Source organism: Podarcis filfolensis (genome assembly GCF_964270895.1).
Source record: "Podarcis filfolensis genome assembly, chromosome: 10".
Taxonomy (NCBI): Eukaryota; Metazoa; Chordata; class Lepidosauria; order Squamata; family Lacertidae; genus Podarcis; species Podarcis filfolensis.
This window is the reverse complement of record NC_139612.1, coordinates 55,575,257-55,600,035: the sequence shown is the minus strand read 5'-3', so window position 1 is coordinate 55,600,035 and position 24,779 is coordinate 55,575,257. Positions and strand designations below refer to the sequence as shown.

The window sequence follows — 24,779 nt, the reverse complement described above, 5'->3', positions numbered from 1 at the left end:
GTTTAGGAATAGAGGTAGAAAGTAAAAAAAAATGCTAAAAGGCTGAAATGCAGAGCAGATGATAAATGATTCTAAAAAATTGAATTGTGAGGATTTTTCACATTTCAGCTATAGTATCTCTTTAAAAAAAGATCTAAAAATCAAAATTTAATGCCAATATATTATAAACTTGACCAATTTCTATTGAATGTAATCCATTTATTGAATACGTTAAGCTAAAGGCCCGGTTCACACATAATGCTAATACATGGTTTATTTAGCCAAAGTGTGGTTTGTAGCCGAGCCGACTAGACTAACCATGATTTGTTTTTTGGCCCCAAACTATGGTGTGAAACAATGGCTCATTGGTTTATGAACCATGGCGTGCTTTAACTATCATTTGGCATCACAGGCAGTGACCATTTTAAACGAGTATGGTGGACGTGTGTCTGCTGACCTGCAGATCCTTTTGTACCCCAAAGAGGGAGGAATGGGGGCAGGGCGTGCTCTGCTGATGCAACCCTCGCAGAAATGGGGAATTGCCTGCGTGTCAAAACCCAACAGCCTTTCTTAAACATCCTATGTTCAATTTGATTTGATTATTTAATACCGTATAACGGTATACGAAAACTGAAGCAGCAACAGACAACTTAAAATATTATGAAAGTACAATTACATATTAGAATGTTACATTAATACAAATATATATATATATGGGTTCTCACACAGGGTCCATGCTACGGCAGCATGAGGCAAGAACAGCTGTGGAAAACTAACCAAGATTTGGAGAAACAAGCCTGCCTTGTGACTTGTGGTTTGTTGAAGTAACCATGGTTAAAACAGATCATGACTTTGCATTATATGCAGACGTGACCACAGACTGCTTTTCTTTATGTGAAAATAAAATCCTGGAAGGCAGTCAGTCTTCAAACAAAGGATACAGTTCCATATTTATACAGAGAGAGTCAAATTCATGAATTTCCAGTAAAAAGTCATTAATTTCACACTCTCATCCTGAACACTAACCAAATGTAATTCTGTTGTGAGTTGCATTTACAAAGGTTTTGAAATATGTTGCTAGTCAGTATGCATTAATTGTTAAAGCAACAAATTAAAATGTGTGTGTTTTAGAAAATGTGTTAATTCCAGAATGGATAACTTGGTTTGAATCAATGATTTAAGTAGGTATCTTTAATACCAGTTTGAATCAGTATTTTATTACAGTGTAATTCTGTGCGTGTTGACTAAGAAGTAAGCCCCATTGAACGATGTGGGGCTCACTGTGAGGAAAGAATCTTCCCCAACCTGGCGCCCTTCAGATATTTTGGATTACGACTCCAGTCAGCCCCAGCCATTCATCTGGCATTTCTCAGCCTGGCAGAATAAAATCTAATTGCTGATCTCAGTTTAACAGGCCTGGTAAATTTCCTTGAGAAGCTTGGGTTTCTTCTTTTTACGTCCTTGCAAGATGATGCTTTTCCTGTTCTGGTCTATAAGTCGAGGAAGAGCAGCAAAGTGAAACTGACACTAATTATCTGTTTTTATTGTAAATTCTCCACAGCTTGAGTGTGCGTGGTTCCAGTTGAGCTGTGTGCTACAGTGAGTTGACAGTGTGCTACAGATTCACGCTGCTTCAGTTAGTCTGTTGTAACTAGTTCGGCAGTTCTATTCTAGGGTGCATTAAGAAGGTGTGACAGCTGCTATTTCCCCCTTTCTTGCTGCCAAGGTTGCCCCCATTCAGTGTATGGAGGAGTGTTGCTGAAATCCAGATGAAGATTCTTGATGAAAATGTATAATCTTATTACTAAAGATTCTTCTGTTCTAGCAGACTTTTGTTGTATGAGGAAGACAATGGCTTTTAAACTTGATTTTTAACTGCTGATCTTGTTTACTTGGTTTGTTTGTTTTATGAAATTGTAATTTTAAATGTTGTACACCACTGCTTTGAATTGTGTTCTTGCACCAGAAAGGTTGGATGTAAATAGTTTAACTTATAAATAAAACCCCTTTTTTCTTGAAAATCTGTTTTGTCAGTAACCAAAGAAGTGGCAGGTTGATGCATCCTCAGTGTAACTACGGATGCTTAATTAAGCTGATAGTGGAATTGTAGAGTTGGAAGGGACCCCAAGATCTGCTCCTTAAGAACCCTCAAGGTGGTAAAGGAGTAGATTCCTCCTCCCCAACATACTGATCACTCTGCTGCGGAGGTGACTAACTTGTGCCCCTCAGTGGACTCTCAATTCCCATCACCGCAGCCAGCATGGCTAATAGTTGGGGATGATGGGAGCTGTAGTCCAATAACATCTGGAGGACCACAGCTTAGCCACACCTGCCACACACACACACAGTCTTGGGGCTGCCGCCCCTGTTTGCCTTGCTCACCAAGCCTCACGGCCTCCTCCCCTTACACCTCAGCCAGATCTCCATCCCCTCACAACTCCTTCAAGTCCCCCATATCCTCGAGACTTCTCCTGTGTCCCTCCATCCCTGTTTGAGTCAGACCTTGGCTGCTGTTTAAAACCACTCCTTTAAAACCTGCCTCTTTTATTGCTCCGCTCCCCTGCCACGACTTCCTCAAATATTGCAATGAGATGCAAGAAGTCCTCCAATGGGGGTTGTGCAATGGCAGCCTTACAGTTTTGTGTCTATAGGAGGTTTATGTAAAATTCGTTCATTCATTATCTCTTTCTCTCTCTATATATATATATGTCGGAAGAGAGAGGAAAAAAATTATACAGTACGGCATTTGAAGGAGACTGTTGAGGTTATGGATGTATGCAGAAGTGTTTACAGTAAAAAAAAAACCAAACAAACAACAATAAGCAGTAAGACCAGCAGCTAAAAAGAAAAAAATTGACCCATTTATATTGATACAAATGGAGATTTTGAAGCCAGGCCAGGCCCAAGTTGTCATTTAGGGCTTTAAAGGTTAAAATCAGTCTCTGGAATTGAGCCCAGAAACTAATTTGCAGTCAGTGTAATTTATGCTCAGTTTGAGGAAGGAGATTTATTAGAGTTTATTGGAAGTATATGTTAACACGTTTTGGAGTAATGAGGATCAATGTAAGGGTAGATTACGTCAGAGATGGGGAACCCTTGGTCCTTAAGATGTTGGATTCAAACTCCCATTTGCCCATGCCAACATGGTCAGACGAGGGATAGTTTGAGTTGGACTAGACTGTAACTAAATACGGTTAGCCTTGTAATATTTTTCAGTGACTTTTTATGCTTTTGTAAACTCTAAGCTCTTTGGCATATAACATTGTAAGTGCCTTTTAAAAATCATGGCTGAGCTTCTGATAGTTCTTGGATTGTTTTCTGAACAAATGCTTCAGAGCATTATGATCTGTAATTAGCTGCTTCTGATAGGTCGGCCTGTTAGTACTGCAGCAAAGGTTCATCAAAATTATTGATGAAATTATTTAATTATAGTTGCAGAAAGGATTAATAGCATGTAATGGTGTACTTGCATTAGTGTCCCATCTTTTAAACGTTGATTTTTTCCAGCTTTTCTTGGGGCTCTTTCTGAGGCTTTTTCTCCCTCACCAGTTGTACTCACTGTAGAATTGGGAACAGAGTCTGATCTGGCACACTTCCTCTCTCACTTTCCAACCCCATCTGTTGTTTTACTTGATCTAGGGTGGCAGCTGCCCCCCCTACACCCATGCCTGGGAGGCAGCTATAGTTTCCCTCCCTTCTATTCTAGATTTTCATGAAATGCTATGATGGGATAAAAGCAGAATTGCCAACAGAGGGCAGTCTAGATCTATTGCAACAGATAGATCCATATTTTTTTTCAAAGCCTGATTTTTGGGGGAAGGTTTGTATTGACACCTGTCCACAACCTATGAAACTCCCAATTCTGTCATTTGTTCAAGGCTATTGGAATAGTAGAATGCAATATGCAAGTCCTTTGTTTCCTTTTCTGTTTTCAGAGCAGTGGGAAAAGTTCTGTCCTGGAAAGTCTGGTGGGGAGAGACCTGCTCCCACGAGGCACAGGGATTGTCACCCGGCGCCCCCTCATCCTGCAGCTGGTTAACGTTTCTGCAGAGGATCTTCGGAAAAAAACTGGAGACGAGAACGGTAAGGGCTGCTCATAATGGGATGCGATCCTTAAAAGGAAACTACTGTTCAGTTGCTGTTATACAGTCATGCCAAGTTAAGAAATAGCCAGCATTTTAATTTTAAAAGCCGCCGACGCCTTTCCACGGCCTGCGTGTGTTTCACATTTTTCTCCCTTTTTATATCCTGAGGGCAAGGCACAGCTGCTTTGGATTTGTACCACCTGCACAACAAGGAAAGCTTGCTTTTGCCCTTGCCATTCTTGTGGGTGGTATTACTGTTACTCACTCATAACTTTCAGCAGTTTTAGAACGGAAGTTGTGTGTCTTCTATTTACAGCTGCCTCATTTTGGGGGTAGTGGGCTACATCGCAATTGCACTTAGCATTTTAATGGAATGCATAGGAAGTTGCCTTATACCGAGCCAGAACATTGGTCTGACTAGCTCAGTGTTGTCAACGCTGATTGGCTGCGGCTCTCCAAGGTTTCAGACAGGAGATGCTTCTAGTCCTACCTGGAGATGCTGGGGATCGAATTTAGGGCCTTAGCAGATGCTCTGCGACTGAGCTATACCCCTTTCCTGTGCTAAAAGCATTTGACAGAGATTGCTTTAGTTCTCAACGCTGGAAGGTAAGGTGGTATTATAATGTGGAGAGAATAGGGGCTTGCCTAAGGCCGCCTGGTAGAAAGATGGTCCATATCAGTTGGATGATTAGCAATAGATTTACAAGTGTTTCTGATTGCCATAAAAAATAGGAACTGAGAATCATTGCATTCACATCCATCCATCATTATTGCAGGGTTTTTTTCCATTCATCTTGGCCAAAATAATCATTTTGACAGGAGACAATTATTCTCACAGTAACTGGATAATCTTCATTTGTTAGAGAGATTGCTTTGTTTTTGGCTTCGAATAACTGGTGCCTGTTTCCTGTAATGGGTTGGAGAGCCCTCAGATGTTTTTAGGGCGGGAGATGGTGGGAAGAGAACTGTGTGCACTGCGCTGGGCTTCTTGGAGGAAAGGTAGGAGAGAACTGTAATAAGTAAATGGATTGCAGCTCTCACTTGTTGCTACTTTATTTATTAATGTGTATCCAGCCCTTCTTTCCAAAGCAGTCTGGGGTGGGACATACACAAGAGATAAATCAATCAAAACATCGAAAAACATCTCCAAAATAGATGCAGACTGGGAAAGATCTCTACATAAAAGTCTTGTTGGAAGACGCAGGCCTTCAGTGGGCATTGTAAAGGCAGCAGGAGGTGTTAAATAGAGGCCTGTCTAATATTTAAGGGGAACAAATCCCAAAAGGTAGGTGCCACAACACTAAAGGCTTGATTCCTGTATTGTGCAAAATGGGATTTCCTGATAAGATGGTATCTGCAGGAGGCCCTCACCAGTAGGCTGGGTATATAATGGGCAGGGTGATATTTCTCTTCTAGCTGCTACACCATACCAGCTCATATGAAAACAAAAGAATTCTGAAGGAATAAAGAGACTTGGAGCCACTTGGAGTTTTTGTCAACCAGTTTCTTAAGCTGCAGCAGAAGCTATTTGACCTGGAAAGGAGTGGTAGTGTCTTGTCTTAACAGGTTCAAAGCTTTGTGCTCTGGTGATGCCTCCTGCTTATTTAAAGGATATTGTCCATTTGCCTTCGAGATCACCAAAGCTTTCATCTTCCCTTGAATATCCATGATTTTAATTGAGGGAGGGGAAGAGATTGTGTGGAACCTTTTCTAATTATAGGAACAACAACTAAACCATTGACAATATGTTAAGGTGATTAAGTGCTTTTTCCAGTTCCTGTTTCTGATTTAAATATCTTTAATGCTGCCATGTAATATTACATTCTGAAAATAATGACCTGAAATCTTTGCCAGCCTTTGTAAACTGCATGTAATAATTGCCATTGCTTGGAGGAGCCATTTTGTAGTGCAGTGTTGGATTTGTGTATACCTGTAAATCTATTTGAGGCTTTGGAATAAATCTTAGCCTGCTTGCTGTATTTGTGCTGGATTATTTGAAAGGAGAATCCTCACAAATAATCTACTAACACCTGCCAGCTGATATGTAGTCAGGTTTATTACGCACACCCCATTTAAGCTGCCTCTAACAACAACTGGGATTTGGGGAATTATTTGTTTTGAAAGCATCACCTTCTTTGTTTGTGGAATCCCCCAAATTCCCTTGTCTTGGCACAATAAGAGTACAATGCAGTTGAATGAAATGGTTGGCTAAAATAAACCAGAATCTGTTGCATTTTTTCATGCTTTATAAATGCTCCTGTTCTCTTGGCTAGTTTGTATCTTAAGCCACACCTTTGGCCCTTGGTATGAGGTTATAATAATATTTTCCTTTTCCACAAGTGAAGGAGAGTTTGGGACTTTCCGTATATCTTCTCCTTTCTATATGTTCTTTTTAATATCCTGTGCAAGCTTTTTCAGCAGGAAAGTTGACACTTCTGTGCTGTTGCCTTTATCTAGGAAATATATGAAACAACGCTTGTGTTTCTTATCCTAGTAGCATCAAACACCAGCTCATTTTCTGACTAGCCGCCCATTATACCTGTTGGTATAAAACTGTATTTGAGAGATGCCAGAAAGTCAAAAGGGAGGATGCCTGCTGAATCTCTGCTGGAAGCCGGTTTCACAGCTTGGGACCAGTGACGCTAAATGCTCGATTTCCAGTTGTGGCCAGCCAGGCCTCTGTAACTTACAGCATTCCTCCAGATAGCCTCCAGATGGTCCTTAAGGCATCCTAGACCCAAGTTGTTTATGGCAAAATGACATCATAGAATCAAATGCACAGCCTGCCATGATGATACCATGTCATTTTCTGTCACTGCTTCTTGTTGGCTCCCGGATTTAAAGGATGTGATAACCAGGAGCCTGTTCTTTGTGCTCATCTTTCTTTCGCTTGGTTTGGGTAGAGGAGATGGGAATAAGCAAGGGATTGTCTCTTCTGGTCTTCCAGGTCTATGCAATAAAAAGAGGGAGTATGCTTGTGTGGAGAGAAGGGGCGTTATTTCTTTACTTATCCTTTCAACAAAGCTCAACTTCCATTCCAATGGTTTTCTTGAACCCATTCCACTGTCGCAATTTAATATCACCTATAACCCATGAAGCCTTAACTTACCAATAACCCTGGTAACTATAATCATATTAAAAAGCCAGCCAAGTGCAGTTATAGTATTTAACAAATAAATTAGTGTTTGTTTATGACTGTATTGTGCGGTATACAAACTTATGCGCTTACCTTAATGTAAGCACATTTTAAATGGATATACACTTTGCTAACTCATTACTGTTAAATACCAAAAAGTTTATTTTACACTACTAAACCAAGAGGAAGCAATTAGGTACCCTCTTGAAGCTCTTTTGCCAAATTGCCCTTGTACTTACTCCACCCCAGTTAAGCCTCACCAATGCTATAACTGATGACTTTTGCTGAAGCTCCTGATTTAACCTCTACCGAAGGCAGCCCTGTTCAGGGAGGTTTTTAATGTTTGATGTTTTATTGTGCTTTTAATTCTGTTGGGAGCCACCCAGAGTGGCTGGGGAAACCCAGCCAGATGGGCGGGATATAAATAATAAATTATTATTATTATTATCTACTGACCTACTAAAGTGCAGATATCTCCCCCTGTCCTGTCCTGGAATCTTTTTCTGTCTCTCCAGACATCAGAGCCAGGCATTCTTAACTGCCTCTCACTTCTCCTTCTCCCCTTATCTCTTCAGCCTAAGCCCAGTAATTTGCTTGCCTTTCAGGTCTTCTTTCTTCTTCTTTGATGCTCTCTGCTGCCTCCTCCTTCTGGCTGTCCAGCCCAAGTGCCAACCAGCCTGGACAGACCATCCCAACTAACTGCTGCTGACCAGTACCTGGCCATATATATGCTTCTTCTGTCCCCTCTAGTCCAGCCCCAGCCAATCACACTGTCTGACTAAATATTCTAAACCTGCAGCCACCACCCAGAACATACCTGTCTTCTATCACTTTGCATACTGAGAGTTCTGTCTCCAACCCCTCCTCAAGTGTCAGTTAAGGAGTCCCAGGGAAAGCTAAACCGACTTTCACCTGAACAGGCAGAAGGCTTCCCCCATCAGATGCATTACAGTGTATAATATCACAATACAGATGCTAGCATGCACTACACACTACCCTTTAAAAGACAGTTTAAACAAGCAGGATTTCTTCAGAGCTCTCAAGGTTGCTTTTACAGTCCATGGGCCTTCATATCATTCCTGTTAGAATGCAATGCCCCTTACAGATAAGATTTTCCCAGGAAAGAGACAAGCCATACGGATTTCTGCATTCCATTCAAACCCACCGCATTTCCATTCTTCCTTAACCTCTGCTCTCAGGCAGTCTCACAGGAAGAAGCCCATATAAGTCTATAACTTATATGACTTCAGACTCCCCTGACCTCGGTGACTGAATACTCTGAGCATTGACTTTTGAAAGTTGTGATACCTTGTACATCTTTTTAAATAGTTTTAATGTTCTCATATGGCTAACACAGCAAGATGTATTTAAAAGGAGCTAGCCAAATAAGGGATAAATGTAACAAACAACACAGTAGTGTATCTTAATACAGTGGTACCTCGGGTTATATACGCTTCAGGTTACAGACTCCGCTAACCGCTAAGAAATATTACCTCGGGTTAAGAACTTTGCTTCAGGATGCGGTGGCGGCGCAGAAGCAGCGGGAGGCCCCATTAGCTAAAGTGGTGCTTCAGGTTAAGAACAGTTTCAGGTTAAGAACGGACCTCTGGAACGAATTAAGTACATAACCAGAGGTACCACTGTACAGAGATGCAAATTATGAAGTACGGTAGTGATCGCTGATCTTGTGTTGCTGTAAATGCATTCAGACCATAACTCCCTGATTCTTAGGGGATCTTTTATTGTTGATGAGAAATGTGTAAGTTTGGGGAGAAAGTGGTAACAAGCCATTCTCTCTCTCACCCCCCCCCCATCAGCTTGGTGTAATTAATTCATTTCCCTGCAACTCTAGACTGTCTGTAATGTTTGTGAATTTTGGCTTTGTTTGGGTCTAAAACAGCATAATAAAGAGACTTAACAGAGTTTTTTCTTTTCTTTTCCCTCCTGCTAATCCTGCTATGAAAGAGTCTGGATGTGAAATGTCTAGCCTCATAAGTTTTTAAAGTGGCCTTTCACCTAAGAATTTCTTCTCATAGATAATTTTCTTTTTTCTGGCTGGGTGTGGGGGACGAAGGAAGAAGAAGTAGCTCTACAAGAAATTGATATTCTTGTCACTCCTTTTGGGCTCAAAACAAAAATGTCATTCTTAGGGAAATAAATTAGTTTGAAGATGAGAGAGGAGCATTAAATTTGGAACATGACATTAAAGGAAGTAGTGTCAGGGTACCCTTTCACTGAATTTAAACAACTCAGGCTGAATGCGGAGTGTAGAAATTGTTGTCTTACATAAACAATACAGTTTCTGAAAGGTAAAGTTATCAAGCTTTTTGGAAGAAAGTCTGAGATAAATAAAGTGATACTGGACAATCTTTTCCTATTCATAAGCCACATTTATAAATCCAAGGTAGTTCTTTCTTAGCAGAATGTATGAATGGTGGCCACAGTTCACAATTATGGACTGCAATAACAAATGTTGCCATACTTTTGCAGAATTTGTGGTGGTTTGTTATGTTAGTTTTGTTGTTTTTTGGCCAGAAACGTAGGTGGCCGAGAGAAATTTGATGTAAAAAAAAAAGAGAGAAACTTGGGTGGCGAGGTTCACAATAAAGAAACAAATAGGCAGTTTGGTTTGCTACAGTTGTGGGTTGTGCATCCTTAAGATCACTTTGGCTCAAGAACCTGGTTTGGATCAGCGTGCAAAACAGGGTGCGATGGGAAGCAGGATAGCATCTGCTCACCCACCAGATGGCAGCTGTTCCTCTCCTTACGCTAGTTGGGTATAAAGTTGTGCAGGACCTATTTGCAAAAAAGAAAAAAAGAAAGAAAAAAAGAAAAAGAAAAGTCCAGTGCAGCTAGTCCTGAAATATGCTGGCAGTTCCAAGATTTTATGCAAACACCTTTGTGGTTCAGGCCTATGTATGATGACCTTCATTGCACTGAATATTGAATAGCGTATATGATATCCAGTATGTGAGTGTCTGGGTTTGGAGGCAATACACCCACAACTAGTAACTAGCTTCTACACATGTTAAAGCCTTGCCCAAAATGAGCCACTGTGATGGTTTTTCATTTCCTGTGAGTGATGGTACCTTTCTAAACTACTCATCCTTGCTCATTTTTCCCTTCTAGCTTAGGTAAAATCTATTTGGCAAATGGTGGTTCTTCACTTTGCAGTATTTTAGCTAATTAGAGGGAGTTACTGACAGCAGCAATTATGCACGGTTAGGATCACCTTGAAATACATCTGCTGCTAAATTAAGACTGGTTTTCAGAATGTTACATTCTAACTCTGCATTAAGCATGCATGCATTTCTCGTGTGGCACATATGTCTTAATGTATGTTGTGATTCCTGCAAGACTGATAACGTGCTATCACAGAGGGTCTGGAGGGAGGGAAAAATAACCAAACTTTTGATGCTGTTTCTTTTCAACTGCAGACCCTGCAACTTGGAAACATGCAAGGCACCTTTCGAAAGGTTTCCTATTCACTTCTTTTCCTCCTACACAGAATCTGCATGCTTTTGTATTCTAGCCACGTGCATACCATGCCACTTTTATTGCTGCCTGCTGTCCTTTATTTGCACATTTACACTCTGGCTGCTGTGCTGAATAGCTGTTGTTTTGCTGGGCCCGCTGGCTTAGTTTGCTGTTTCCTTCTTTCTGCCTCTGTCAAACTAGAATGTAATGTAGAAATTTTGACTTATTTTTTAAAAAAGAAAATTGTGATAAAGTGCTTTGTCATAATAACCATCACTGTTCTTTTTTTTTGTTTTGTTACCAGATTGTACTTTTAAATCTGTGGTAGCAAGAAGTCTGTTGGGAATAGCAAAACAAACAGAGATGGATTTGAAATAAGTGCTTAAATAATAACAGGATGTGAAAGACTGCATGGTGGCATAAATGCAGCCTGTGGCCCGCCAGATGTTGACTTCTGCCAGTCTTGGCCAGTGGGCAGAGATTCTGAAATTTAGAGTCCAACAACCACTGGAGGGCCATAACTTATCTGTCTCTTGTTTAATACAATGGACCTCTCATCAAAGGGACCCAGAAGGACTTTTCTACTTGTTTTTAGTAAGGAATAAGAGGTCTGGTGGCTCTCCTGTCCTGCTTTCCCACTGGCTGTAGTAGCAACGGCTCTACGTCACAATCACTGGGAGCAGAGGTAGGGAGGAGAATGGTAGAAGAGGAGGAATTGTGTGCCCTGCCCTTGTACCTCTGTGTTCCTCCCTTCCAGTTCTCTTCCCTGCCGGTACAGAGATGCATGTTACTGTAGTCTGCAGGTAAAGGGGTTCAGCACCTTGTGACCACATAGTAGAGAGTCCTTCCCACCTGCAACGGTGCCTTTCACTCGACAGTGATCCTGAAACAGGTCCTTGGCCTTGGAACCAACTTGCAGGCCATGACCAAAACCTGGCTGTCTCTCTAAGGTTAAATAACTTAAAAGTTGCATATCCAGAGTTGGAGACCTATCTTGCCAGTGTTCTTACCCTTAAATCAGATTGACCTGAGCATATACCGTATTTTTTGCTGTATAGGACACACTTTTTCCCCTCCAAAAATTAAGGGGAAATGTGTGTGCGTCCTATGGAGCAAATGCAGGCTCCTTGGTCTCAGCGATAGCAATGCGAAGCCTCCGAAGCGCAGAGGGAGCGCTCCCTCCACGCTCCAGAGGCTTTAGGGATAGCCACCTGAAGCCTTTGGAGCGCAGCACGAGTTTCCGCTGCGCTCCGCAGGCTTCAGGTTCCTTTCGCTGAAGCCAGGAGAGCAAGACTCCTGGCTTCAGCAGAGAGGGAGAGCTGCGCAGCACCCCTCCAGCCAAGTGGGAGGAGAAATGGAAGGGGCTCCGTTTCTCCTGCCACTTCGCTAAAGGGGCGCTGAGCAGAGAGGGGGAGAATTTTTTTTCTTGTTCTCCCCCTCTAAAGCAAGGTGCGTCCTATGAAGCAAAAAATACGGTAATACAATGTATGTTGCTGGTAGCCGCAACTAGAATGTGTCTCTAGAGGACACATGTGCAATGCACTTTCTTTCCTGAAAGAGATGTCCTCCAACAAGCAATGGTGAGACCTGCTACCTTAAGATTCTAGGAAGTGAAGTATCATAGGAAGCCAAGGGTAAGTTAGCATAGTGGGCAGAATTAGACATACTAGTTGATTTGAAAGGTGTGAAGTCCTCCGGTTTATGAACCGGACCTTCTTAGATATCTAGTTTTTGTTTTGAGAGTTTTCTTTTTTGAATGTTTGTCTCTCTTCATTTCACCTTTTCTCCCCAGGAAAGCTTATACAAAAGCTTCATTTTGCACATGTTGAAGGAAATTGCCAAAAATTTAAGATGTTTTGGTGTATGTGATATGAACAGAACATACCGGACAACAAATTAGTGCCGCCGTCACCCCCCCCCCACTTTACCACCAAATGTCTTGTTCTTGTATGACTAAGTGGCCCCACTTAAGCTACAGTTAGTCATGGCTAAAGCCCCATTTAAAACCATTTATTCTTATTGGAGTCTGATAAGATAGGGGCCATTGCAGATAATGGCATGTTGTACTTGTACGCCACATACACACTTGTTCAATCACTCTTATCACCACGTGTGGGACTCTGGTCAACAAAGTGATAGTAATATATGATAAGGAGTATATGTTAGGCCCCAGTTTTTATCTTATTAGTATACGAATTATAAACAGAAATGAAGACCTTAGTAAATATTGAGGCATTTGATTTCTGGTGAATTGACACTAGATTAGGGCTGCCATATGTCTGGATTTTCCAAGATATTACCAAGATTTCAAAGGCGGAATTGATGTCCGGGGGGATTTCTGAAAGGTGGCACTTTGTCCTGGATCTTAGACAAGTCAGTCGTAAAATGTGGTTTTTTGGCATTTTTGTAAAAAAATAAAATCTCAATAATTTTTGGGGTTTTCTAAAAGAAGCTCCACAACTTTCGGGGTGTCCTGGTTTTTCCTTTTTGAAATATGGCAACCCTACGCTAGGTCCATTTGACTAATGCTCCTTAAATGCTTGGGGTTTTTGTTTTCCATCACAAAGGTTGAGCATAGACAAACTCAATGGAGAAAATGTACTTGAAGCTGAAAAAGTTGGTTGTGTTGCTCCACTTCTTCTCTCATGCCATGACGGTCTCTTTCCAGGGGTTGATACTGAAGAATGGGGAAAGTTTCTGCACACCAAAAACAAGGTACATATTCTTGATTGTAAAGCCACAAAAGCACATAGGGATTTTGGTGTGTGCGTACATATGTGGCAGGGGGGGGATATGCTGAGGAAAATGCACTCTGGTGGGCCCCCTCTTCCATTGGTGGGTTTAGCTGGCATTAGTGGCAGGCAGCAACAGTATTGCATGGCTGAAGGGTGCAGTTTTAATTTCTTACAATGTCCCAGAGTGGTACTGTGTCACAAGCATTATGGGAAATTAAAATGTCAGCTTGATGTGGCCTCCTGGTATTGCTCAAAGGAGAAATAAATAAATAAACGGAGTTTGGGGCAGGCATCAGTGGTGGGTCCTGTCAGGGGGCTAGGACCCTGGCAGCTGCCTGAGGATGTTGGGTGCTGATGTTGAGGGTTTTTTCCCCTTTCCTTTTTAAAACTTCAGCTCTACTCAGACTTCGATGAAATTAGGCAAGAAATAGAAAGCGAAACCGAAAGGATTTCAGGAAATAATAAGGTGAGTGACTATGGTTGGCTCATCTTTTAAAAGAAGTAATTTCAACACAGAAACCACAGTTGGGAAACAATGATGTACATTCTTCAGATTGAAATTATTTTGATGCAGGATCTGGAGCCCACAATTGAGAAACAGTCATTCTATTGCTTTCTTAAGCAAAGTCACTTTTATCTAAGTTCTATGTTCCCAAAGAGGCAGAATCTACTACTGACATTGCTTATAATCTCCAAGGATACAGCTTCTGTCAATCTTCCCTGGTGGCTTTGCATTATTGTCCTAAGAGCATTGGCTTGTTCTGTGAACCAAGAGGAGCTAACTTGAGGCCCTCCGGATGTTGCTGATCTACAATACCCATCATCCCTGACCCGGTGGGAGCCGTAGTTCAGCAACATCTGGAGGGCCAGATGTTAGTGGCCCATGAATGTTGTCTTCCGTACAAAAATCAGTCACATTTGTCAGGCACATTTAAGAGCAAATAGCTGAAGCATGTAGACAAAGCAAAATTTCAGACATGGACACCTGAACTGAGCAATATGCTAGATTATAAAGACAGGTGCCCAAATTACAAAAACAACCTAGATTCAAAGGCTAATTTAGGTTCAGTGATGTCTTGTTTTCTGAAGGTTACAATTAAGCATGTTCTGGAGAAATTATTCTTTGTTCCTTTTTCCTTGGCTTTCTAGGGAATCAGCCCTGAACCAATTCATCTAAAGATTTTTTCCCCTAATGTTGTCAATCTGACTCTTGTAGATTTGCCAGGAATGACAAAGGTAAGAAGGTTTTTGTTGCTGCTGCTGTAGAGTTCTATGTTGTTGGGTTGGGGTTTTTTTTTGCCAAGTGTGAAATGTATGTGAGAGATCAATTAATACCTTGTAGCAGACATTTAAAAATGTTTCTCACCTAGATCCCCAGTTATCTCCCTTCCTTCCCCACACTATGCCCAGCAAACCCCACCACAACACTCTGCAATGGGCTCTCTCAGGTCCCTTTGCCTTCCTCCTTTGTTGTCCCTTGACTGCCTCATCTTAACTACAGCATCACAAGGCCTTTCTGGAATTAGGAGAGTCAGTCAGCTACCTTTCTCTCCATATAATTTCATGTTTTGGGGTTTCCTTCCTGGCTTTCTCTCCTCCTCCTAGGAGTGGCCTTTAGATGTTGTGCATTAGGAGACCTGTCTGCATATGCATCACTCTTAATAGATGTGGTTAACAGAAGGAAGGTCCACTTTCTTCTTCTTCTCACACAGGTGCCTGTAGGTGATCAACCAAAGGATATTGAACTTCAGATCCGAGAACTAATCCTTAGATTCATTAGTAACCCAAATTCAATTATTCTGGCAGTCACTGCTGCCAACACGGACATGGCCACTTCTGAGGCCCTCAAAATAGCACGGGAAGTGGATCCAGATGGTAAGTGGAGGGGGAAAACCAGGTTTCAGCATGTCTGCTTTTTCTCTTTCTAGGAAACGAACTTGTACAACACAGTTGATGATGTAACTCACGGATGGGGAACCTTTGGCCTTCCAGATATTATTTGGGTCCAGCTCCCATCATCACTGACTGTTGGCCATGCTGGCTGGGATGGGAGCTGGAATTCAATATCTGGAGGACCACAGTTCCACCATCCCTGTAACTGTTACCCCTTAAAATCTACTGTATCTACAGCCTGTTCTTACAAATGTGATTTGAAGAAGGGGTAGTTTGCAATTGTAATTTGTGCAGTTGAAATGGCAAGATGCCTTCAAAGAGTTTCCTGGTTGAAGTGCTTTCAGGCTTTCAAAGTGAAGTCACGTCCATTAATTTCAGTGGGTCTACCCCGAGTAAGACTAAAAATAGATACAATTCTACATGGGCTCCCAGAGAAGATCTTTCAGGCACCTTGGTCCTTTCTGGTTCTTTTTGCTGCTGCCCCATGGTGAGCTAAGCCAAAGTTTGGTTCATCTAAAGCTGGATTCCTTGCTAGCCTTTGTCATGGATGTGTCTGCAGCCATGAGCTCTTCTGGGAGAAACTGCAAGCCAGCCATAGTCATAGCACAAACTCGCAATTAATCTGAGAATGAGTAAATGAGTAATGGTGAATTTCTCTTCTCCTGCATAGCCGTGTTCACTGGTGCCTTTCCACATTTCCTTTTGTTTTTACTTTGGGTAGCTGTTTCCTAGGCTTGACAAAGTTAACCCATGACCAGCTTAATGTAAAATGACAGTTTTCCTGCCGCTCTGTTAGGGCGGCGCACCCTTGCTGTGATCACAAAGCTGGATCTCATGGATGCTGGCACTGACGCTATGGACGTACTTATGGGAAGAGTGATCCCTGTTAAACTCGGCATCATTGGTGTGGTGAATAGGTGAGTAGCATCAGAATGTCCTTCCGTTACAAAGCAGTGCTTTTTGCATTCCCATGTTATTGAGCCCTGTGGGGAGAGGGTTGAGGCCATTGCAATTACTGGGCTCTTTGGTCCTCAAATCATTCTTGGATGTTTCTAAGACTAGTATGATGGGAAGGCCTAGGAGAATTGTGGCCTCCTACACTAGTAGTTGCAGGGGGTAAAACTGGGAAAGGCCTAGTGTTGGGGCCCTGCACCACCTCAGTATCCATGCAACTTTTGCATTAGTAGCAGTAACATGCTTAGTGTATTGGTCGTAGCTCACTGTCCAAAATCTTATTGTTGCTTGGCCAAGTTTGAGGTGTTACTATTAGTATATAAAGTGCTTAACAGCTTCGGACCAGTTTATTTGAGGGGTTACCTTACTCCACTTTGCCCATTTGACCGCTTTGATCTGCAGTACAAGTGCCAACATAGCATTGTAAGAAATGTATCTTCTAGGGTGATAATCACCCACACTTTGGAACTGCCTGCCTATTGAAATCGTTCACAGATGCCTTTGCAGTGCTCTTTTCAACGACTGTTTTGTTCAGGCATTCCTATCTAGACATGTAGCAGCTGACATGGGCTTTGATCTTGTTTTTTAACAATTGGTTTCAATTACACTTTGGTTTTTAAAGTTATTTTTAACTTGGTCTTTTGTTGATAATTTCAGTGTTTTATTTTTGTGTAAATTACTTAGAGGTTTTTTTTTTGTTTTTTTTTGAAAGTGAACAGTTTATAAATTTTGTTAGATAAATAAAATCTGATGCCAACTGATTTAGGATAGCATCATGGCATAACGTCACTGTTCCTTCTAAGCCAGAAGAACATGTTAACCAGATTTTGGCAACAGGAAAAGAAAATGAAATGCTATCTAAATGAAATGAAACATGATTAATTTTCTGTCTCATTTTTAGGAGTCAGTTAGATATTAACAATAAGAAGAGTGTTGCTGATTCAATTCGTGATGAGTATGGTTTTCTCCAGAAGAAGTACCCCTCTCTAGCCAACCGGAATGGAACAAAGTACCTTGCTAGGACACTCAATAGGTACAAGGAGCTGCTTTGATCCTAGTTTAGATTTTTCTCCAGTTGGAATTGTTTTGACTTGTTCTGGCCTTGCCTCCTACTCTGTAAGGTTTGACGACCCCCCCCCCAAAAAAATCTGTATGTTAGTTTTGTATAGTTTTCTGTTGAATGGCAGTAGCATAGAATCATGACTGCTTTTAGACTGGTGAAATATTATGCATTTAAACCCATAGTAAGCTACCACTGGGAGAATGTCCCACTTGCTTAAAAGAAAATGATGGTTGCTTAATAACTGAAATGTGCTCCTGAAAAACTGAGTGGATTGTATGTTTTGAGCTGTTTTCCTTAAAGTGTTGCATTTTCAAATTCTGTTTTTAGGTTGCTTATGCATCACATCAGGGATTGCTTGCCAGAACTGAAAACCAGAATCAATGTTCTAGCTGCTCAGTATCAATCTCTGCTGAACGGCTACGGGGAGCCTGTAGATGACAAGAGTGCCACATTACTGCAGCTGATTACCAAATTTGCCACTGAATATTGCAACACCATTGAAGGCACAGCAAAGTACATCGAGACTTCAGAACTGTAAGCACAACTTCTATTTTGGAGTGATGTTGACATGGATGGCAGATTGTTTAGAAACATTGCAATTAAACTGAAATTTGCTACATTTTTATGAATCCAATGAGCTCAAGTATAGGCAATATTATTTGGCTTCCCTATTTTCCTCCCTGTTGTCTCAGTGACTGTTTTTTCATTCTCCAGGTGCGGTGGAGCTAGGATTTGCTACATTTTCCATGAAACCTTTGGGCGTACCTTAGAATCTGTTGATCCACTAGGTGGCCTTAACACCATCGACATATTGACAGCCATTAGAAATGCTACTGTAGGTATTATCCTTCTTTAACTTCCTGTATAAGGTGCAGTATCACTTTGCTGACCTGCACTCTCTATGCACTGGGTGGCGTTTCAGTGCTTGTAGAGCATACAGCTTAGTGTTGTCTTGGGAACGGGTACAGCACCTTGGGGAATCTAAATTATTACAACAGAATAAAAATGAATCTGTTTCCTTTTGGCTTGGCTAGGGTCCCCGTCCGGCCCTGTTTGTGCCTGAAGTTTCATTTGAGCTCCTAGTAAAGAGGCAAATCAAACGATTGGAAGAGCCCAGCTTGCGTTGTGTGGAGCTTGTTCACGAGGAAATGCAGAGGATTATCCAGCATTGTAGCAATTACAGTACACAGGTAAAAGAAGGAGCTAATTTGCAAAAGTGTGTGTCTCACAGAATGTGAAAATATCCCAGAAGAAACATACGATGATGATGATTTATATGGGTGGCATATAAATAATTTTATTATTTACATACAGCCCATTTGACTGGGTTGCCCCAGCTACTTTGGGCAGCTTGCAGCAAAATACAAAATCAACATAAAACATTAAAAACTTCCTTATACAGGGCTGCCTTCAGACGTCTTCTAAAAGCCATAGTTGTTTATCTGTTTGGCATCTGATGGGAGGGTGTTCCATTAGGATGCATTATTTGGACAGTGCCTTTTGAGAGAACTCTTCTGCTTGGAAGATGGAGTTGACAACTTTAAACTGAAAACTGCCAGAGTACTAATGTGGACTCACATAGGGTTGTGTGTATACATATGCATTCTTGTATTATATTGGGGTGGGCAAGTGAATGTGGTCCCCCAGGCTTCTCTGTGCGGCACAAGCCACACCTCTCACTTGCCCTGCCATGCAGCCTCATCTAATGAACGTTTCCTTGAACTGTGATCATGTGAACTTGGTTTGTGTGATCTATGATTAATTCAGTTAGATAGTTCGTTGCTTTTCAGAAGTCAAACTCTTTCGTTGTTTCGTTTGTATTCAGGAATTGTTGCGTTTTCCGAAGCTCCACGATGCCATCGTCGAGGTTGTGACTAGTCTTTTGCGTCGAAGGCTACCAGTTACAAATGAAATGGTAATCTATTGTGGAGCTTGCTGTGTGCAGTGGCACGTTCCTTTTAATGGAGAGTATTGGTGAAAATTCTGTATTCCACTGTGGGCCTAGTTAGACTGATGCGTAAAGAATAATTCTGGGGTTTAGAATAATAGATTTGCAGCTGAATACTCCTCATTGCTAAGTTGTAAGCTCCCCTCTGGTCTTAATTTTAATTTATTTTTTCCTACTTCTATTGGTCCCTTGCTGTGCATGGGGACAAAAGGGGGATTTGTCTGTGTCCCAAGAAGTTGCAAAAACGTGTGTTTTTTTACTGGCTGCTCTCAGAGGTATCCTGCTGTGAAACTGTGATGCCAAAAGGTTTTTTGTGGTTCCTCAAAATGTATCCATTTAAAAACAGTGTTGGTTTTTTTTGTTTAACCTGACCGTTCCATGGGTCTCCTGCCAAAAGGTTTTTGTGATCTCCTGCAAAGATGATTTCCATTGTAGGAAAAATGGCCACTCCCACTTTTAAAGTTTGGCTACACCCAGTTTGACATGTGACCTCCAGAGGGCCAGAAAAAGACTAGCCATCGCTGATGTGATACATTAAGGCAGTAACTTCAGGAGACACATGGTTAAATGCAATCACCAACCTGCTACCTTCCAGAGGTTTGTGTCTGCAACTCTCATCAACCCTTGCTAGCATGACATGATAGGCCAACAGGTTGGCAAAGGCTGGTGTAAAATGATTTGCCCTTGGCAAATCTTAGGATCTGTCTTTTTGTGGTCATCCTATGTTAGTGCTGTGTGACTGAGCTGCATTTATATGGATGTTTTTGCTACTGAGATCAATTCTAGGTTATTTGTCATGAACTCTTCCCTAACAGTCACTTCAATGAGCAAAATTCTAAACTTTTAATTATATTCTTTCTCATAGGTTCACAATTTGGTAGCCATTGAGTTGGCCTATATAAACACTAAGCATCCAGATTTTGCAGATGCCTGTGGACTAATAAACAACAACATAGAGGTAAGGAAAGAAAGTCTCTCCATTAATTACAAATGGGTCTGCCATCGCGTGCACAGATAGTTAGTTCTATTTTGCAAACTCTGATCTTACTGGAATTACCAGATTTTCCCATCAGCTGCTTTGTATGAATAAAGATTCTAAAGGTGATATCAAACATTGGTCAGACTCCAGATAGATCCATTGAAATCAGTGGACATTGCCTGCACTTCTGTCTTCCATGAGTATTGCAACTTAAAATAAAAATAATGATCTTGCCTGGGTTGGGCCACAGACCCATGTAGCATGGCAGTGTCTCTTAGAGGACAGCTGTGACTGCAACATTTAGCAATCAGTGGTCATCTGGCTTTGAACAGAAGGGTTTTCTTATATCTGCAGTCAGAATGGATGTGTGCAGCTATGGATGTGTGGTATTCTGAATGAAAAGTCAGCTGGTTCTTTGTCCTTGTGTGGCAAGAGAATTCCCCCTCCCCTTTTTTCTTCTACCTTGGTTTTACAGTCATACCTCATGTTACGTCCGCTTCATGTTACGTTCTTTCAGGTTACGTCCCACGGCGACCCGGAAGTACCGGAAAGGGTTACTTCAGGGTTTTGCCGCTCACGCATGTGCAGACGCACAAAATGACGCCATGTGCATGCGCAGAAGCGGCGAATCGCAATCTGCGTGTGCGCCGCTGCGGGTTGCATTCTTTTCATGTTGCGAACGGATCCTGTTCGCAACCAGAAGTACCACTGTACATTGCTTGCGTCTCATTTGGAAGTTTGCTGATAGGAGTTATTCTTGGGGAACATTACCCAGTAGCTTTTTCTGCCCCCTCTTTGTATATATTCTCTCCAGTGTCTGCCAGTGTCGTTACGTGAGTGTAAATGAGGGGAGATCCTGCTCAACCACTCTGCTAAGAATTCCAAATAGCTGTGTCTGGAAAGAGAGGACACCCCAGCTTTCCTTTTTATGTGGCATGAGCATATTGAATGTTTTTTATGCTTTTTCTTTCAAAGGAGCAAAGGCGGAACAGGTTAGCCAGAGAGATGCCTTCTGCTGGGTCACGAGACAAGGTGAGTTGTTTGGCTCGATATACTTCATGGAATTTGGAAGTGGTGCTTAAGATCAAGTCAGTCGTAATGTTACCACAGTAATTAACAAAGAGCTCCATTTATTCATGGGAGTCTGGAGTTGTTGGGCGGTTCTGTTCCAAAAATTCAAGTGCATGCAGTCTTCTGAAATTTCAGCCACCAAGAGGGATCAAGGAGGCTCAGTTAAAATAATCAGACAAGCAATGCTGATGTCATTTTCTGCCCTTCTTGCTTCTTTAGTCCACTAAGCCTCCTGGTGTTTTGGCACCACCCACCCAGGAGACCTCTACTGCTGGTTCTGCCGAGGTTGATGGCAAGGTCTGTCTTTGTTTCTTCCTCTAAGCACTGCATGCTGAAATCATTTTGTGGTGCACTCTGGTAGTGGTTGGACATGATTCTCATAAGCATAAGTATTTTTGTCCAGATTTTGCCTGTCCCAGATCATGTGTTGCCAGGTGACAAAGTTGGCTAGTTAATTTAATTACGTTAAGGTAGTAGGTTTCAGGTTATATCTTGGGGAGCCTTGGAGCTTTCTTTCTACTACTGCTCTGTCCCTGTTGTGGGCAGCTTCAGGAGGCTGTTGGGTGTGTGTTCTTAGGGCATTGTTCTTCTGTGTTGGATCACCAGGTTGTTGGACCACACTCCCATCCATCAGAGCCAGGGGTCAGGGATGAAGGGAGTTGGTAGCCCTGCAACACCTGGAGATGCAAGGTTGAATAGCACTGTTCTGGGCAAAGCTCTGATTTTGCAGCTGTAAGCTGCATCTGCGACAATCAGAAGTTCTGCTTGAGCTGACTCTTGTGCCATAAGATACCTATTCCCAAATCTCTTGCAACACCCACTTTAACCTTAAATATTTGAGCTGCCAGTCTTTTGTATGAAGCTTGAAAATGTGATGATTTAAAAAGTCTGTTAGGTTTATTCTGGTGCATATCAGGATACAAGATTGCACATTTACCAGCCTGCCTGCCACAGCTCCTTCACCCTGATTGTGTCCAGCTGAAATGCTGCAAGTAGAGGATTGATAAAGTAGGGAATCTGCTGTGCAGAAATAACCCATTTAACATCATTCATATTTTTGGTATTAAGCCATTGTACCAGTGAAGACCATATATGTATCAAAGGTCTAAGAGGAGTCTGCACGTGCAAGAGATTGGGGATAGGCCTTTGGACACATTCCCATCCCATAAACACCATTTTAACCTTCATGTGTTCACATGAATGACTGAAGAGGGCTTAGAACAAAACTGGGATGCTCTGAGTTTTGCCATTTGTTCTGTTCAGTGAAAAAAGCCCACTTAATGATGAGAAATTTTCTTAGTTGGGCTGGGGAACCTGCGGCTCTTCAGATGTTGGAGATGGTGGGAGCTGTAGTCCAACAACATTTGGAGGGCCAAAGATTAGCTATCCTGGTTCAAAGCCATTCAACCCACCTAGGCTCACCAAAGGAGCAGATAAGAGTTCACATAATCTAGTAGGCTTCCCCCAGTCGAAGAACATGATAGCGTAAGTTTCTCTAGCCTCTGACAGAAACATTGGTCCAGATCAGACAATTGTGTGGCTTAATACAGTGAAGCTGGCACTCAAGGAAAGCTGAAAGTGGGGCTCAGCCTCAACACTCTTTCTGCGCTTCATGGTTTATGATCCAGGAGTGATAATTCAAACTGAACCTCTTGAATTATTGGGGCATATCAAAACACCAAATGACCATTTTTTAAAACATCCGTCCATCTCTTTGATGCTTCCTCTCATCCTTATGTGCTCTGATGTAAACTCAGTCTTGATTATAATCAGTTGCTACAGCCTATCATCTTTCTCGTGTACTTAAGAAAGTTTGCCTGTAGTTCTCTTGCTGAATACCTAGGTATGTTTGCATGTCAACCTGAGTGATGAAACAGAACCAATGGAGAACAAATCCCCTTTCAGCTATGAAGCTCACTGGGTAGCTTGTCACTGTTTTTATTTATTTAGGCAGTTTATAAACTTCCCTGTCGTCCAGCATGTTGTGGCTTCCAAGGCTGCTACATCCAAACTAAAATATTGAACACGTTAAAACTCCATTAAACAGTAAATATCATGGAACTGCAGTCGTAATATCAATAAAATCCACCAGAAGCATAAAAACAAACACTAATGCCAGTTGAAAGCCATGCTGGAATGCCTGGGCAAGTTGGAAAGTCTTTCGGCTTTTTGGAGCCAGGCAAAGTTGGTGGCATTTGGGCTTTTCTGGAGATGGCTTTCTGTGTGTATTTAGGGCACTATTCAGTCTAACCTTCCTCAGTGGTGTGTGTGTTAAATTGAAGATTTAATTTCTTGCATGTAGAATGGGATTAAATGAATCACTAATAATCAAGCATTTGGAACGCAGGACATTTTCCTTGCAAATAACTGATTGGAATTTGGGTATTGTATATTTTCTTTGTATTAGACATCCTCTGCTGTGGGAGATGGAGCTCAGGAAGCCGGAACAGGCAACTGGAGAGGCATGCTGAAAACCTCCAGAGCTGAGGAAATACTAGCTGAGGAAAAATCAAAACCAGTAACGGTCCTACCTGCTAGCCCTCAAAGAGGCCATGCTGTAAACTTGCTGGATGTGGTGAGTTTCTCAGCATAGGAACAAAATTTGCAAGCTGGTACAAGAAGAGCAGGGTGTGTCCCTCACAGAACTTAGGAGTGGGCAGGATTTGGTCCTTCTGAGTTATGTTCTCCACCTGTTTTTAAACATGGCTGTCAGCCAAAAGTATATTGTAGCTAGTAGCCAGGATAGAGGTATTCTTTAGGGGTGGGGGAAATACAAATTTAGTGATCACCATGAATTCTAAAAGGTACTTTTGGTTCGTGCGGACAAGTACTTAATTTATATCAGCTGCATATTTTACATGCTAACTCTACCAAATTATGCACCACTGTATTTATACTTTCAGTTGGACTATCATGTGCAAATTAGCAAAATGGACAGGGTGGTTCAGATTTCATGCAGTAGGAGAGGAATAGAGCATTATTACCCACTCTTTATCTAAAAGGGCTCTCAGAGTGGCTTATAAATGACAGTACAATAATTCAGCTAATAGTTTAATAGCAAAATGCTACTGGCTTGTGCATTCTGTACCATCCTGCCACTGTGATTTTTGTAGCAGATTGCACAGACTGTCATTTTAGTGGAGGTTGAAATGGTAGATGGAGAGAGGTGAGACATGGGTTACCGTATTTTTCGCTCGATAACACGCACCTGACCATAACACGCACATAGTTTTTAGAGGAGGAAAACAAGAAAAAAAAATTCTGAATGAAACAGTGGATGTATCATTTTTGTGCTTCATGCTGCGGCCACAGACATGTGATTTGACGGTGAGTTTGGGGTAGCCCAATGCAAAGATCCTGAGGATCCATGTGGATCCATGCTTTGTAACCACGTTTTTGCACCATTGCAGCCCCAGGAAACAGTGGGTGCATGATTTTTTTGGTGCAGGCTGTAGCCAT

The 24,779-nt window shown here is 41.8% G+C and overlaps 2 protein-coding genes across 5 annotated transcripts in view; one reads left to right on the top strand and one right to left on the bottom strand.

Annotated features, from left to right (window-relative positions):
- Positions 1–7,786, bottom strand: part of DHX58 (DExH-box helicase 58) — a 37,688-nt gene extending 29,902 nt beyond the window's left edge. The window contains exon 1 of the mRNA XM_083572339.1: positions 7,657–7,786. The gene's annotated coding sequence lies outside the window, so the exon portion shown is untranslated. The remainder of the gene's footprint in view (positions 1–7,656) is intronic.
- DNM1L (dynamin 1 like) overlaps positions 1–24,779 on the top strand; it is a 37,358-nt gene that overhangs the window by 5,074 nt on the left and 7,505 nt on the right. Inside the window, exons 2-17 of one of the 4 annotated variants that reach the window (XM_083572333.1) lie at positions 3,915–4,062; positions 10,638–10,676; positions 13,346–13,392; positions 13,807–13,878; positions 14,562–14,648; positions 15,125–15,287; positions 16,102–16,222; positions 17,161–17,292; positions 17,650–17,856; positions 18,037–18,157; positions 18,357–18,512; positions 19,148–19,237; positions 20,136–20,228; positions 21,225–21,281; positions 21,540–21,617; positions 23,728–23,895. In XM_083572333.1, coding sequence (XP_083428459.1) covers positions 3,915–4,062; positions 10,638–10,676; positions 13,346–13,392; positions 13,807–13,878; positions 14,562–14,648; positions 15,125–15,287; positions 16,102–16,222; positions 17,161–17,292; positions 17,650–17,856; positions 18,037–18,157; positions 18,357–18,512; positions 19,148–19,237; positions 20,136–20,228; positions 21,225–21,281; positions 21,540–21,617; positions 23,728–23,895 — 1,779 coding nt within the window. The remainder of the gene's footprint in view (positions 1–3,914; positions 4,063–10,637; positions 10,677–13,345; positions 13,393–13,806; positions 13,879–14,561; positions 14,649–15,124; positions 15,288–16,101; positions 16,223–17,160; positions 17,293–17,649; positions 17,857–18,036; positions 18,158–18,356; positions 18,513–19,147; positions 19,238–20,135; positions 20,229–21,224; positions 21,282–21,539; positions 21,618–23,727; positions 23,896–24,779) is intronic. The other 3 variants (XM_083572330.1, XM_083572331.1, XM_083572332.1) reach the window with 3 other exon arrangements.